This window comes from Anguilla anguilla, chromosome 8, assembly GCF_013347855.1.
Source record: "Anguilla anguilla isolate fAngAng1 chromosome 8, fAngAng1.pri, whole genome shotgun sequence".
In the NCBI taxonomy this organism is placed as follows: Eukaryota; Metazoa; Chordata; class Actinopteri; order Anguilliformes; family Anguillidae; genus Anguilla; species Anguilla anguilla.
This window is the reverse complement of record NC_049208.1, coordinates 18,194,939-18,210,774: the sequence shown is the minus strand read 5'-3', so window position 1 is coordinate 18,210,774 and position 15,836 is coordinate 18,194,939. Positions and strand designations below refer to the sequence as shown.

General features: G+C 41.5%; 2 protein-coding genes across 3 annotated transcripts; one reads left to right on the top strand and one right to left on the bottom strand.

Annotated features, from left to right (window-relative positions):
* Positions 1-169: 169 nt before the first annotated feature.
* napgb (N-ethylmaleimide-sensitive factor attachment protein, gamma b) lies at positions 170-6,218 on the bottom strand. Its single transcript, XM_035430097.1, has 12 exons — positions 6,033-6,218; positions 5,050-5,117; positions 4,492-4,576; positions 4,060-4,077; positions 3,941-3,971; positions 3,316-3,425; positions 3,030-3,096; positions 2,631-2,701; positions 2,432-2,510; positions 2,125-2,204; positions 1,816-1,945; positions 170-1,394 (listed from the first exon to the last, which is right to left on the bottom strand). The coding sequence occupies exons 1-12, from the start codon at positions 6,086-6,088 to the stop codon at positions 1,266-1,268; spliced, it is 924 nt and encodes a 307-aa protein (XP_035285988.1). The 5' UTR covers positions 6,089-6,218; the 3' UTR covers positions 170-1,265.
* A 781-nt stretch (positions 6,219-6,999) lies between these two features.
* Positions 7,000-15,169, top strand: LOC118233859 (ras-related protein Rab-12-like). Of its 2 annotated transcripts, none has more exons than XM_035429901.1 (6): positions 7,000-7,429; positions 9,876-9,936; positions 11,093-11,231; positions 11,606-11,695; positions 12,265-12,369; positions 12,760-15,169. In XM_035429901.1, exons 1-6 carry the CDS (start codon positions 7,195-7,197, stop codon positions 12,865-12,867), a joined length of 738 nt encoding a protein of 245 aa, XP_035285792.1. In that variant the 5' UTR covers positions 7,000-7,194; the 3' UTR covers positions 12,868-15,169. The 2 variants fall into 2 exon arrangements, with proteins under 2 accessions (XP_035285792.1, XP_035285793.1); XM_035429902.1 differs by having other exon boundaries at positions 7,342-7,429; positions 9,876-10,134.
* The last annotated feature ends 667 nt before the right edge of the window (positions 15,170-15,836 follow it).

The following is a 15,836-nucleotide window of genomic DNA, read 5'->3' as shown; positions in this document are numbered from 1 at the left end:
AGCAATCTGCCATGATATGTTAAAACAATGTCATTTTTTACCAGAATCGTGTCAGATATTTATAACAATGATAAACCTGAACTAATCTGATACACAGAAATGACCTAAAATGCACTGGGAATTGGTAACAGCTTTTCTTCATAATGTTTCATAAAAAAAGATGAGTAAATAAATTGACAAGGTTTTATTTTCAGCAGCAATATAAGGATTCTGTTTCTTTTCTAACACACTGACACATCACATGTTTTGGGAGACACAATTTACAAGACCATGTAATTTGTGGCTAGATACAATAGCAACTCAACAAGCAGTGTTACAGTACAGTGCTTAGGATGTACAGTACAAGGCTATGTTCTCACAAATCAGGGGTGACATATGAGGGAATGCCCATTTAGCCTTTACCCAAGCTCCTGTTGTAAATATACTCAACAATTACAGCTCTTGTGATTTAAACTGACAATAAGTTGACAATATGTACAAAACTCACTGTGGAATGATTCTACAGATAACCCACATATAAAATAAGAATTAAAAAAGGAACGTGACAACAGAAAACATTTTATTGCTGAGCTTTCACTAGAGGGATGTTTCTCCTGTAGTTCCCATGCTGTAGCCCTCAATCAAGCCATGCCCTCCATTTCCACAACACTAATGTTGCCTTAAAGTACTTATTATTATTACATGATGGCTAAATACATTGACTCACACCAATTACACATACGATCTGATGGGATGCATCACATCTGGGATGGGCTGGCACTAATCAACTGAAACGAACACCAGTTGGTGAGTGGCTATTTTTGAGGGGGAGGCTAAAAAAAGAAAAACATTTTACAACTTGTTAAAACTCTCATTGCACTGGTCCCCACATTGCGTTTTTTTGATGTCATTGACTAACATCAGTCTTTCTGTATGTCTGTCCTACCTGCTGGACAGCAATCCTGAGGTAGACAAATGGAGATTGCCTACACAAGGTTAAAGGGTCTCTTCAAACTCCCCTGATACTGTTAATAAATAACTCTCATATATTACACACGTTTTGCCTATTTTCTCCAAAACAAGTTGGAACAAGACTGATAATCAAATAAATAGCAATACAATAATGCCTAATACTGTACAGATAGCAGGAAATACACTGTTTTCTATATTAAGGGAACTCCCTTAAGGAGGCCTAAATGGGAGGGGACAGTATAACTAACAGGGCTCCGCCTCTCATACAGGATGGGTACTGTGTGACTGGGGTTTTAGGGTTTATGGTTCTGTGGTTAACACAGACCTCCCTCATAATCATCATCCTCTTCAGCTGCACCTCCAGCTCCCCCCTGTGGAGCGGTGGGGGATTTCTTCTTCTTTCCACCTCCAGGGACTCTGAGACTGATAGCCAGCTTGGCATACTGGGAAAACAGGATGAGGGGTCATTAATGCTGGCACCCCAGCCCTCAGAACCCACCCAATACTGCACAGTGATCTACCCTGCCCACCCAGAACACAGTACTGAACAGTGCTCTACCACCACCCCCCCCCAGAACCCAGAACTGTACAGTACACTACCCCCCTCAAAACCCAATACTGCACAAAGCTGTAGCTCCCCAGAACCAAATACTGCATAGTGCCCACCCCCCCGCCCTCACCCAGAACCCAATACTGCAGTGTTCTACCCCCAGAACCCAATGCTGCACTCAGCTCTTCCCCTCAGTCAGAACCCAATACTGCACAGTGTTCCTATATTTACTACATATTCAAATTATTTAATTGTCAATGTTGCGCATACAGAGGGCCACAAAAATGCTTTTAGCACTTTTCTAAAATACTCACGTCGTTGTCCATGTACTTGAATAGAGCGGAGTTACAGACACGATATGCTTGGTCCTCATCTTGTTCATCATACCCCTGCAATAACTGCTCCAGAGCAACACAGTCCTCACTCCCACTGAACCCTGGGATACTGGAAGAATAAAAAACAAAGTAATTCATTTTGTACAGCTAACAAAACATCAAAAGAATGTCAAAACATACATAAGTCAAAATAAGTCAAAACATGTCAAAACATTCTCATTTCTAATTTTATCTGATTTCATTTTCATTTCTAACAGTGCATGTGGAGGTGTCTTTTGAACAACATACCTGTAAGTCTCTCTGACACACTTATCTGCAGCGACAAAGTCATTTCTGTGAAGATGTACCAGCACCTGCGCAATTGTTTTCTAAAACAAACAAAATGAAGTCATGCTGAAAACATCCATCTGGGTGATAAAAGTCCTGTTGTACTGAACAGCTGCAATATCAATTCAAAGCAAAAGTAACCAGTGAAATCACTGAGTTTTTGAGTGAGCACCCTCTGACTGATGTAAAATGTCATTATGCATAAGCTGTATTCTGAAATCTGACAGAAATTATGAAACATTTCCTGCCATTCCAAACTGGCTCATACCTTAAAGCATGTAGGGTAGTTCTCTATCTCTTTGTACATATTCTTCTCCTTCTGAATGGAAACGGCAGCTTCATCGAGTCTGATGGAAACAAGCCACAGTTACTGAGGAGAGAAGTCAATGTGTGAGCTGGTGGGGTGGGCGGGGTTCGACACTGAGGAAGGAGCTACGTTTTTAAACAGGAGGAGAGCTGTGGTGTACCTGCGTAGTCTAACCAGGAGTCTTGAGGCCTTCCCCAAGAGCTCAGCAGCCTGTCGCAGACGGTCCTCATTCTGTGCACACATGCACACATACACGTGCACACACACGCACACACACGTGCACACACGCGCACACACACGTGCACACACGCGCACACACACACACACACACACACACGCAGACGCATAAAACATCAAATCCCAGGCTGCCAAACCACCGTTTATCGATTCGATTATCATCAGTAACACAGTGGCTGCATTTCATTTAATTACCAAAACAAAACTCATTTAACTGCAGCAAAATCTTCTATAGAAATTGCCATACAAGCAGGTTGAATTAGTAGCTGCAATTACAAACTTTCATCTTTTTTCATCTTCTTTCATGCAACGCCCAACTCACCTCAAACACAGAAGCAGCCTTCTGGTAGAGATCCACAGCTTGCGCTACATTTGTAGGTTCTACGAGCCTGAGACAATGGACACAAGCCACAGCACCAGGTTCAGCACCTCTCTCAAGGTTACAAAGGCCTCAGTTACCAGTTGAATCTATTTTTACATTTATATAAATGAAATGTTATGCATACTAAATGATAATTATAAGTTAAAACTTCAGCCACATAAAACATCAATTCCCCTCTTTATTAATCTATGTGGGGAAGGATGAGGTCATAAACAGATGAACATACTTTCCAGCCCGATCCAGAGCCATCGCTGCGGTGTCTGGGGTTCCATTCTCCACATACATCATACTGGCTTTCTCTATGTACTGCACGGCTTCTGGCATGCGTTTCATATCCTGCAGAGAACCCACAGGTATGAGCCTCACCTACACCATCACACTGCTACCATCACTTCTGGTCATATGACTGTTGCTACACTGTAAAGTGTCTTTGTGACAGTTCTCTGTAAATAGCGCTATACAAATAAAATTGAATTGAATTGAACTGAACTGAATTGACTGTGGTGAGCACATCGCATTTAGAAAGGTGTTGTATCAATCCGGTACACCTTTGGAAGGGTTGTAATCATGCAGAATTCTCCCAGAAGCTCAATGCCATTGGCTGAGAGGATGACTGGCAGAATGTCTGATGAGTTAAACATCACTCTCTCCATACACAGCCAGTATAATTCTCATTCTCTTTTCATCAGGAATTTCCATTCCATCCTACACAGATGCAGCCACACTGTTTACTGCAGCTTTCCCACTGACAATGGGACTCTTAATAAAAGTACACTTACACATGCATTATTGATAGTCATCCCAGATATCAATATTGAACATCAAGAAAAAATATCTGCAACATAACTCACCTTCATCATCATACCTGCTTGTTCAAGTGCCCTGCAAGAAAGCATAATATGCTTAAAACTTGCAACAAACAGCATTAAGTATTAATGTTCTGTGACTGATGTGCAGAGTTGATACTTACTTAGCAGCATGGAATAAACTGTAAAGAATAAAGTTAAGTACATAACTATTATAAATGCACAAATGTTCCCAATGAACCTTGAGCGTGGTATAAATAAACGCACTATTAGTAAGAATATAATTGAGAAGGCAAATGTACAGAAAGTGCAGATCTTCAGTTATTATCAATGTTTAATTTAACCACCACATGTACCCAGAAGTGCTTTACACTTTTTTTGTGCAAATGACCATCTGAATTCTAATCCACCTCAAATTTTGGTGGTGGTTGTACAAATCACACCATAACAAATCCTCACACTGAAATTGGCAAGTCTGCAGCAGGGGCATCCTCTGTTGAGCCACATACAGCTAGTGAACCAGGGCTGGTTAGTTTTGTAGGAGCACAGTTTTGGTTAAAGTTGCACGATTAGGCACGCAGAACATGGAAGGATACGCTTTATTTTCAGTGTGGTATTCGGCTTCCTTCAGGTAGGCATCCTTAGCCTGCTCAAACTGTTTGGCATTTTTGAAAGCCACAGCTTGAAGGAGATACAGAAGCAGCAGAACACCAGGTTACACATCCATCCATACTGTACATTATCTGTACCCACTTATCCTGGGCAGGTGGGGGGGGGGCAGCGTGCATTTGGCGAGAGGCAGTTATACACTGCTGCCAATCTATCGCAGGTCACACACACCATCCACTCACCATTAAATCTTCACCAGGTTAAACATGTTACTCCTAATTATATTTTCACTATGCCCCATATGTTTCAGAAAAGGTACAGAACTATAAACATAAATAGCATCGTAAGGACCGTACTTGAAATAAACATTACAAATAGGTACAGTAAATTTAAAAAAGTAAGGACCCCTTGTGACTACATGAGGGTACTGCACGCGGAGGATTGAAACCCTTGCGTCACAAAATTTTGTAATCAACACTTCTACACATCAAAACTGTGGCTATGAAATGTTTCACTGTATGTCACTAATGTTCATCTCTCCTTACCTGCTTTTGCGTACTCTGATGCAGCGCTGTCAAAGTCCGGTTTCCACTTTGTCAAACTTGTTTTTAAACTGAAATGCGAAACGTTACAATAAAACAATGTCAGATAATACAAGTGCATGCATAACAATGAATCACATTACGATTAGTGAAACATAAACATTTATACGTGTTTTCCGTTATTACGACTAATACACGACGTGATACTTGTTTCCTTCTGATTGTATATTTAAAATAATGGGCTATTTGAGTAAAAGATAACGTGTCTTAAAATCGTGACGTTATAAAAATGGGTACAGTCGGTCATAATGACATGTTGTCCCTAATTTAAAGAGCCGAGGTCTCTGTCCCAAACCTGATAAATGGGGAAAGCATCGTGGATGTTGCACTTGAGATATTCCAACTATCACTGTCCCTATAAAGTTAGCAATAACCACAGAACAGACACCTCGCTGATCATGAATGCTGAACCAAATATATCTATATACATACCACAGTGGACATAATAAATAGAGCATAACAATCTTGGCACCCCTTTTGATACCGTCACGTTATTGTGTCAATAGTTACATTTTTGCTTGGTGTACCGTGAGAACATATCGTGCTATCCAACAAGAAAATAACGGGATTTCTGGCTTGCTACGGTACCGTTACCGCTAGGTATTTACTGGGACAGAAACATAACTGTTTAGCTAGCAAAGCTAGCTAGCCACTAAATATCCAGTCTGATTAATACAGCAGTGACACCAAATAACGGATAGCAAAAAGATGCCGATCTACATATATCTTAACTGAGGTAGCTATTTAGCTAAGGTTAGCTGTATGACTGGTGCCCATGCTTGTAAAACTAACGGTTAGCTAGCATTAGCTCCAGATCATACACTAGTCTATACCCTCAGCCAGCTAACCTTGGCAAAATAGCTAGGCTAATGCTTATCCGAACATCAACAAAAATATCCAACGTTCATTTTTAACGTTACCGTTACCATTTTTCAGCTTTGGCGATGTGCTCATGAGCTTCATTTATTTTCTGAGCAGCCATGACCCGGGGGTAGACTTAACAGTGACGTTAAATAAAAAAAATATCTTTTTAAATAAAATTCCATAGGATTATCCTATTTGTAGACGTGCGCTTGTCCTTGGTTACGGAAGCCCAAGAGGCTCTTGCAGTGCACAGGTTTGCGCTTCTCGGGTTTGCATTTTTCAGTCAAAATAAGCAATGGGTTCGGTAACGTCAAATAATATAATAATGATAGCAATAATGATAATGAGTCATTTTAATTGCATTTTTGTCGTTTTAATTTCCATGTCTAATTGTAAATGATGTTCAGTTCCTTCAAATAATACAGCTTTGATGACATACCACTGATGTTCAATAGCGAGAGGGTGCAACTTGGAACTTGCAAATTAATACAGGCAGATAATGTATTGAAGCACCCACGCATTTCCATATACACAAATTAACAGAATCAACGTGAACTTTTCTGCAAACCAAAGCAAGCTTTCAATGTATGCGTACAATACCAGCAGGTTGTTAGCCTCATTTTTTAAACTGACTTCAGTAAAAAGCTGGGCGCTTAATACAGGGGAGCTAATGAAAGCTGATGTATGTTGTTAGGCAGGTAAACAGGATGGTCTTTCTGTAAATGACTTGATAGTTTGTAAATTTCTTATTGGCATGTTAGATTGTATGACACAATGAATGTGGAAAATGTCTCAGACAGAAATTATTTTCCTCAAAAATATATGACATACACAATCTTAGGACAAGTGGTTGTGTTCTTGTTCTTCAGAATTACCCCAAGATTACACCAAGATGGGGATACCACGGCCACCCCCATACTACTGCTAGGAAACGCTACCAATGGGCTGTAAGATAATACCACCGACTGTGTCTGAAAACAAAGAGCAAATCATTTAATTTTTCTGAATGGTGTTAAATTCCATCAGCTGTTTGTAGGGAACCGGAAGTGGATCCCGGACATGTTGACGCGCTTTGCGGTTTCCCTTTCCTATTGTATAAGACCAGAGGAGAGGGGAACTTTAGGAAACTCAGAACGACACGCACAACAAAGTTTGTAAGAAGTATTCGAATAATTTTCGGACACTTTGAAACGTGTAGCAGGTAACACCAATGTGGAATTACTGATGGATTCGAGGTACGAGATCCTGAGGAGGGGCGGTGGGGGTGGATTTAGCGGGGGCTCTGCCGGTGGGTCCCCGGCTCTGACTGGGGCTCAGTCGCGCCGGAGGAAGATGCCGCCGCGGCCAGCCGATCACAAACTGCAAGTGATTATCATTGGCTCCCGTGGCGTGGGCAAGACTAGCATCATGGAGAGGTTCACAGACGACACTTTCTGCGAAGCTTGCAAGTCTACAGTGGGTAAGGATCACACACATACCGCCAGCTATGTGATAGCCAGGTGGGCACAATATCTGCTCGCAGTCAGCTGCTGTGTGGTTACCTGGGTCGCAGTTAGCGATCGTCATTAAAAATGTAGTTACACTGGAGTCACAAACAGTGTTCTACCATTGCGGGATAGATATTTAGCGAGTGGATTCATTTAAGAATGATAACTCGTTTTTACATTATTTCCTCAAACGGTGGCTCGTAGTGTTGCCAGTGAGTTTAGCTGACGCTAGCGAGCTAGCTACTAATTTGCTAGTTGTTTAACAGACTTGGTTTAACTTCCTCTGAATCCATGTATCACGATAACAATGAAATGTCAATCTCAAGGGCATTGTCTGCTCAGTTGCTGTGGAAGAATTTCGTGAAATTGTACACATTTTGAGGTTATTGTACTACAGTGCTTTTGAATTTCTTAGTAATTTTATGAACACCTTGCAAATTCACAAAAGCAAAACAAGTCCTGGTCTGGATAATGCGTTCTGTGGTCTGTTTAGAAGTTCAGAGCAGGTGTTTATCAGATTTTAATGTTGTATAATGAAGTACGGCCCCTGGTTTGAACTGCTGCCACTGCATGTGCAATGTTGGTGTTTACAGTACTTGTTTTCGAACACGGAGTAGCGTGCTGGTAACAGGAGAGCACCACACTCAAAACAGATATGTTATAAGCAACGCATAACGTGCCATTTTTTAAACACACCTTCATGTCTAGTTAAGGAAAACACATTTTGCGTTACTTTCAACACAGTCTTTGTTAAAAAGTATCCCTTTGTAACACACAAACTGTATTTGTTAGGCAAAAGTAGTAACTTTGACACGAAAGTAGTAACGCAAACATGTGTTGGATATTGACACATCATTTTTGAGAGTGTAGAGCAGTCTTACAGAGTAAACAGCTGGGCCCAGGGCTTAGGCTGCAGACGGTTCTTCAGTGAGGAAAGACATCAGAAACACAGTATAAACCATATGCCTTTACTGCTGTAAGATCCTTCTTATCATCTTCATAGTCTGACTGTATGACTCATTAACAGATGGGTGGAAAATGTGTGTGTGTGTGATTGTGCGCATCTGTGTCTCTGTGTGTTCCTGTGAGTGTGTGTCTGTCTTCATCTGTCTTTGTCTGTGAGTATGTGAGAGTCTAGGTTTCTGTGTTTATGTGTGTGTCAGTGAATGTGCATGTTTATTGGTGTGTATGTATGTGTGTTTGTGTGACTGAGTATGAGAGAGAGACTGTATGCTTGGCCCTGTTAAGTTCCCCTTCATATCCCGGGGTGTATATTTACAATGCATGGTATAAATAGAGAGCTCGTGTCGCTGTCTCTGGGTTCAGCCGAAGAGGTACAGCAGTGGCAGCTGTAGAGCTTTGACAGAATCACAGTTTGGAAGTGCTCACAGCTCCTGAGGTAGTTATTTTTGAAGCAATACAGTGAGCTCGGTTTAGGGATCCCTTCTAGGAAACAAAATATAGCAAATCCCACAAGCTCTGGATGGGATGGGTGTGTGAACCTTAATCATAAAAGACAGAATCACAGTACTTGTTCCCAAAATAGTCCTGTTACTTCAGACAGCCCAGTATGGAACAAATATGATTCTTTTTAAAAATTTTATTTGCCATTGCCATTTAGAATTTTGTGTGGCTTTAAGAAAGCCATCAGCTTATGGGAGATGCCCAAGTGTGTTTCTCAATTCCTGGGACAATTCCAGGATCACACTACCAGTCTTAGTGTTACAGTCTGCACTTTTCTGTTCCCCAGTATATTATGCCTTCCAGGTTACTCCATTCACAAAGTGATTCACTTCGGGTGGACAGACCTTGATGGGTGAAATGACTGATGTAGCCCATATAATGTGTCTTTGTTATACTCAATGTCTGGAAGAATTCCCAGGGGAGTAAAGGCTCTTCAGCTAGTTTTCATAGATGGTCTATAAATAGGGTAGGGTGGCTTAGTTCCTGTCTTTTAAATTAGAATATAGGCCACCCTTCTGTGAAGGGTGGTATGGCAGTCATTTCGCCTGGTTCTGTTGAGTCAGGTGCTGATGCAAGCAATCAGATCCAGCACCTGTTATTACAGAGATGTGCTGCAACAACTTGCCTGTCCTCTATATGTGTAGCCTAGATTATAATATCAAAGCTGTGCTGTAATAGCACGTCTGCCCCCTGTATGAGTACATTTTAAAATCAAAGTTGTGCTCTAACAACATGTCTGTATCCTATATGAGCAGATTTTAAAATCAGAGCTGTGCTGTAGCTTGTCTGTCTCCTATTTAAGTTGATTTTGAAATCAAAGCTGTGCTATAATAATGTGTCCGTCTCCTGTAGGAGTTGATTTAAAAATAAGCTGTGCTGTAATAATGTGTCTGTCTCCTGTAGGAGCTGATTTTAAAATCAGCTGTGCTGTAATAATGTGTCTGTCTCCTGTAGGAGTTGATTTTAAAATCAAAACGCTGGAGCTGAGAGGGAAGAAGATCAGACTGCAGATTTGGTGAGGAGAGGAGCTCCATCCCCTGATTGCGTTGCCTGTGATGGAGGACTGGCTGACCGCACTAACACTGACTACCCATCTCTGTTCTTTCGGCCTGCCACACGACCGCCTCATCCAGCATCTCCTGAGTTCCCTGTGTGTTTACGGCCGGCCTCTATGCCTTCAGTGCGGAATGTTCCAGCAGTTTCCCTGCATGGAGTGGGTGACTCACTTCTGACAGCCACTGTAGAATCTATGCAAACAGTAATGGCGGGTATTCAGCTCTGAATTACAGTGCAGATCCAGTTACATGCTCTGCATCCCTTCTGTGGTAAATGGGTGATTTGTCTCATTAAGGATGACTCTGAGTTTGTTGCGTTTCCATTCAGACGGTATGAAGTTAGCCGCTACCAGATTAACAGCAGGCTTTGGGCTCTGTTTTGGTGTAGTGATCTCTAAGCATATTACTAATTCCATATTGGGTCAGTAGAAATAATAAATTAAATGCTTACTATTTCAGAAAATATAGAATAAAGAGAGAATGAACCCCAGAGGCAGTGTTTTGGCATAGCAGACATTTGTAAATCTTTTGTCTGTGTGTGTTTTTTGTGTTTGTACATACTGCTATGTGTGCCTGTGTATGTCTAGGTTCAGCTAAATAGGCTGCTTTCCCTTTGGGTAAAATACCTTTTGACTCCAAATAATATTTTATTTATTTCAGGATTTCAGAGTTGGGTTTTCATGCTGAAAAATAATTGTGCAAAGAATAGTGATGAGGTTTCAATGATGATCTGCAGACACCCTTAAGACAGTGTAAGTATGTGCAGAGAGAGCGAAGGCCAGTTATTGAGCTCTTACTTTGACTCAAAGCTCGCCTTAAATCTGCTGTGTTATTGTGAGACTGACTAGGGAATTAAGGACGGCCTCGATATCAGCTTGAGGTGTGAGTGCTTGACTGCGCTGGACACTTTGCTCACATTAACATGCCACTGCGGTCACCTCACTAATCTCTCACCCAACCCTCCGCACGCAGGGACGGCCGCTCTGAACGTGTCACGTGTCTGTGTGTCGCCCCTGGTCCGGCGTCCCAGCACACTCGCCAACGTCGCTGTGCGCTGTGCGAAGCTCAACTGCGGTTAGTTTAGCTCACGTATGCTGCATGTGTGATTGCGTACAGGGACACGGCAGGGCAGGAGCGGTTTAACAGCATCACCTCGGCCTACTACCGCGGTGCTAAAGGCATTGTCCTGGTCTATGACATCACCAAGCAGGAGACGTTCGAAGACCTGCCCAAGTGGATGAAAATGATTGACAAGGTAGTGTTCTGGAACTATGAAAGGATATGACCTCATGAAATGGTTTATTTTCATTATGATTCACAAGAGTCAATAATCAGCTTTTTCATTCATTATTTTTAATCATATTTGTCAATATTTCATATTTTATGTTTTCTTACAGTCAGTATTTTAACGATTACATAAAATGTTTCAACTTGTAAATACTTCATTTAAAACCAAAGATGCAGCTGGCTAGTATAGAGCATTACAGCTTACTTGCTAACGATATTTAGCTTGTTAGCCAGCTATACTGATTCTTAACCAGGAGGTGGGAACCTCTGATTGTTGGGAAACATTTTTGGTTCCTATAAGGAGCGAGTGATTCTCCTGTGACTTGGCCTGCTCTTCTGCAGTATGCTTCAGAGGATGCAGAACTCCTGCTGGTTGGAAACAAGCTGGACTGCGAGGCTGACCGTGTAATAACCCGACACCAGGGTGAAAGGGTAAGCTGGAGAGGTCCTGATGAATTCCACAGGGAGCAGTGACTTTGGAAAAACTTCACAGCTTCAGTGTGGACAAAATTGGTTGCCCATAATTACAGTGTGGAAGGTATCCCACACTTTTTTTTTTCAGAAGAAATATTTCATCATCCCTCCACTGGGTGGCACTCATGTCACCTTTCTGATTGACTAATAACCCCACTCTGCTGCCTTAGATATAATCAGTTCAGTTACTTTGGAAATTTAAGATCACTTGTGACATGATTACGCAGTGAAAATGTGATCATCTGCTCTCTTGATGGGATTAAAGCAATCTCTTAGAAACAGCACCTAAACCCAGAAATATTCCTACAGGCACTTTTCTAGATACTTCCGCAAGGGTTTTTGCTCATTCTGTACCACTCCCAACAGAATCTTTTCATGATGGTGGAGAGATTAAGGTCAGGAGACTCTCATAACCCCAGAGTCTCTAGGTTTAGTGTACCGCAGCCATACTTATAGACTTGGGAGAAACCTCCCACAGTGCCAGACATGGTTATAATGAAGCTCTTTTTCTCTTTTTCTTTTAACAGTTTGCCTCACAGATATCAGGGATGCGCTTCTGTGAAGCGAGTGCCAAGGACAACTTCAACGTTGATGAGATCTTTCTCAAGCTGGTGAATGACATTTTGAACAAGGTCAGTTCAGCAGATGAGTCAGTTCTGCTGTCACATGAGTAAAAGGAGTGGCCCTTTACATGTGCCATTGTTAATATGCTCTGTACTTAATAGAAGGGTCAGGTTTAGATAAAAAGTAGTGCTGAAGCCACTGTGTGTGCACATGTCCAGTGTTCCTCACCTATACCATCTGCACTTAAATCTATGTACGAATCATATGGATAGACAGAGCACAATTGACCAGGCGTATTTATTGAGCATATTCACTCCACAGCCTGTACAGGTGACCTGACCAACACAGATTCACGAAACATCAGCAGACACGCATGAATGGAAATGCTGCTGTTTTGATTGACAGACGCAGGCAGGAAGGTTTCCGTTCTCTGTCCCCTCACCGCTGTGTCCTTGCAGCTTCCCGGGGAGATCCCCACCAGCCAGCTGTCCAACAGTGTCCTGAGCCTACAGCCGGAGCCGGAGGTGCCCCCAGAGCTACCCCCACCCCGCCCCCGCTGCTGCTGAGGCCCCACCCCGCAGTGAACTCTTCCGCCAGGAGGGGGCAGCGCAGAGCTAGTCTGGAGCTACAGGGACCCTATCTGCCCTCTGCTCTCAGGCTGCACACTCCGAACAAATTGGCACTTCCTCCCCTACATAGCTCCCAACTGCACCCCTGGGACTACCTCGTTTAGGATGGCAAGGACAGCTGGGTCTTTCTCACGCCTCTGCAAAAAAGACCCCTTGGCCACCCCTGCAGTGATGGGTAGGAGTAGTAGAGCTCATCAGTCAGGGTGCTGTAACTTCCTGTTCTTTAATTAATCCCATGAAACGGTGTGTAAGCATCCATTTGCTGCACCACCACAGTAGTCTAAAGCCTCAGCTTCCCTGATCATGTGACAGAAAGGGGTAGGGGGTGTGTGGAACGCCCTGTAAGGTCTGTGTGTGTCCTGGAATTGATGAAAATCATCATATAATGTAATTTTCATTATTATTATCCTCATTAGTATCAAGTGATGAACACATTTAATTTGACATTCATGGGCTCAGACTCCATCCGTCTGTCTTCCGGTAATTGAAGTTCCACAGACCTGCTTCCCCCACCTTTGTAAACTGAAAGTACAGAGATTGAGTACTCACTGTGCAAGCCCCTTTCTCCATAGAGCCTTTTGAAAAATAAGGGACTAAGAATATTTTCAGTCTGAACCTTACAAGGATCATTTCATTGTAGTTTTTAAGTTTACAGTTATTTTGCCTTACAGCAGTATTACTGACTGAGTCAACTGGCACAAATCTTTTGTGATATGCTTGTTTTGAGTTTTTGTGATGTTTTTGTAATGTTTTGCACTATGGTTGTTTGAAGCTGGTTTTGAAAAGGTAAGAGTCCACTGTTGGAAAAAATAGCATAATGAGAACAGAAGATTGTCAGCACTAAAAACCAGGAACCATGTTTCTGTTCAACACATATATCCAGTCCAGGTCTGGTAGATTATATAGAAATAATTTTTCTGGGCTTCAAAACTTCTAAAGAATTCAGAAGAACTTTTTTCCTAAATATTGACAGGGCTGCCTTTCTCAAATACACTGAGCAGTAAAGTAGTTCATAATTATTTTCACCTCCTGAAAGGGACAGTTTTCATATGTACAGTACAAGTCGGTGTACAGGGGGCAGAAATCTGAAATTGCTGCTGCATCAGCCTGCACTCTGTCTTCTGTCCTTCATTTAAAGGGCTTGTTTGTTTGTTTGTTTGATATCTTTTGTTCAAGGTTTAAATACCACTTCGACTTGACCTTTAGTGGGCACTCTGAATTCCTGCTTTGTCTGAATAAGCTGGCTTTGAGGACAGAGGGTGCTGGTTGGGTGGTTGAGAGAGCGGAGCACTGTTTGTTAGCCTTGAAAAGTGCCCACAGTGCCACGTTTGTGGCGCCCTCTCTTGTGTCTGCTGTGGCAGGTTCAGAAACTCAGTTCAGGAACACCACCCTTGTGTACCATTTACCTTTTTTAACTGATCATTTAAAGAAATACAGGAACTGGAGACCCATAACGGGCAAGGTGTGGTTGTGTGGGTAATTAGGAATTTGGATTAGGAATAAGAGGAATTAGGAATAAGAATTCTTATTGATAACAGAACCGTGTCCTGGCAGTTCTTGTTTTTGTCATGTTTATCGATGACAGGCCACAGCTGTTGGTTTTATTATGGTGTATTAAGGACCCTGGATGTGCCCAAATGCAGATGGTTAATTGTCAGTTAAGAAATTGTTACCAGGAAGCATGCAGCAGTAATTATGGCCTAATTGCATTTGTACACTTGAGCAGCAGGTAGTCAATTGTTTTGATTGGATCTCAACAGGAACTGAAGTTAGTTAGTTTCAGTATCCAACCTAAAGGCTTTTTTGTCAGGTGCCAGTACTGTGTGCATTTATTTTCTTCAGCTCCATGAACACATGAAGCGAGTGCCATTGGAGGCAGTAAATCTGCCTGAAAGTCAAGTTACTGTTTAAAACTATGAGCCCCAAGTATTTTAAAGGATGGTATTTTGATCAGCCTGTTTACAATCTGCTGTCTTATGAATGAACCAGACACTGATGCAGGCTTCCATCTTGTACAAGTAATTGTTGTTTTCTCCTGTTTAATTTAAAGCAAAAATATTGATATTACAGCAATATTTTGTCATTTAAATAGCCAACTGGACTTTGTTTGAGTTACTAAACAAGTTTTAGTTATTTTAGTAAGCTGGCATGTTTTGAGCAGTTTTTGTGATATTTATAACTTGTGGCATTCTGAAACTAATGAAGTGCAAATAAAAGTTTTCTATTTATTACCCAGAAACTGAAATGTAGCTTTTTAATTTCCTTTTTGCTCATTATATTTCAGTGTATCCATGCCCGCTATATAACTTCTGAGGTGTAACAATTATGCATAATAATAAAAAATAGCGATAATGCTACTAATAAGTATCAATTTTAACATTGACAATAATAATAAATTATTTAGCCACCAGGTGGCACTATTGGACCATCTATGATGGATTCACCATCATCTGCAAGGTGGTGTCTTTATTCAGAATGTAGTATAACACTAAATGGGAATGAAATTGTCACACTGAAGTAGATTTGGCTTAATAGTAATCATATTTAACTGTACATGCTAATCTACTTTACCATAGTAACTCAAAACCTCCAGTATGAATAATGCTTAAAAGGCATGATGGATCTGCTGGTATCTGTTGGTATTATGTTTGCAATCTGTGCTTTATCAAAGACAAGTTAATAAATAATTATTCCAGCTAGAAAAAGAAGCTCAAGGCACTAGACAGCATGGTTTTGAAAGGTCAGCCACAGTACCAGCTACAGTATTTTTATGGGTGCTAGTCCCTAGTCACCACACAATTTAAGAGTTCTTAGGAGCTCACGTCAGTATCCTGTTGTAGTATTTGATTTACTGTAAGGATGGAAGGGAAGCCTAGGTTTAACACTGATTGTGTTGTGTCATGACA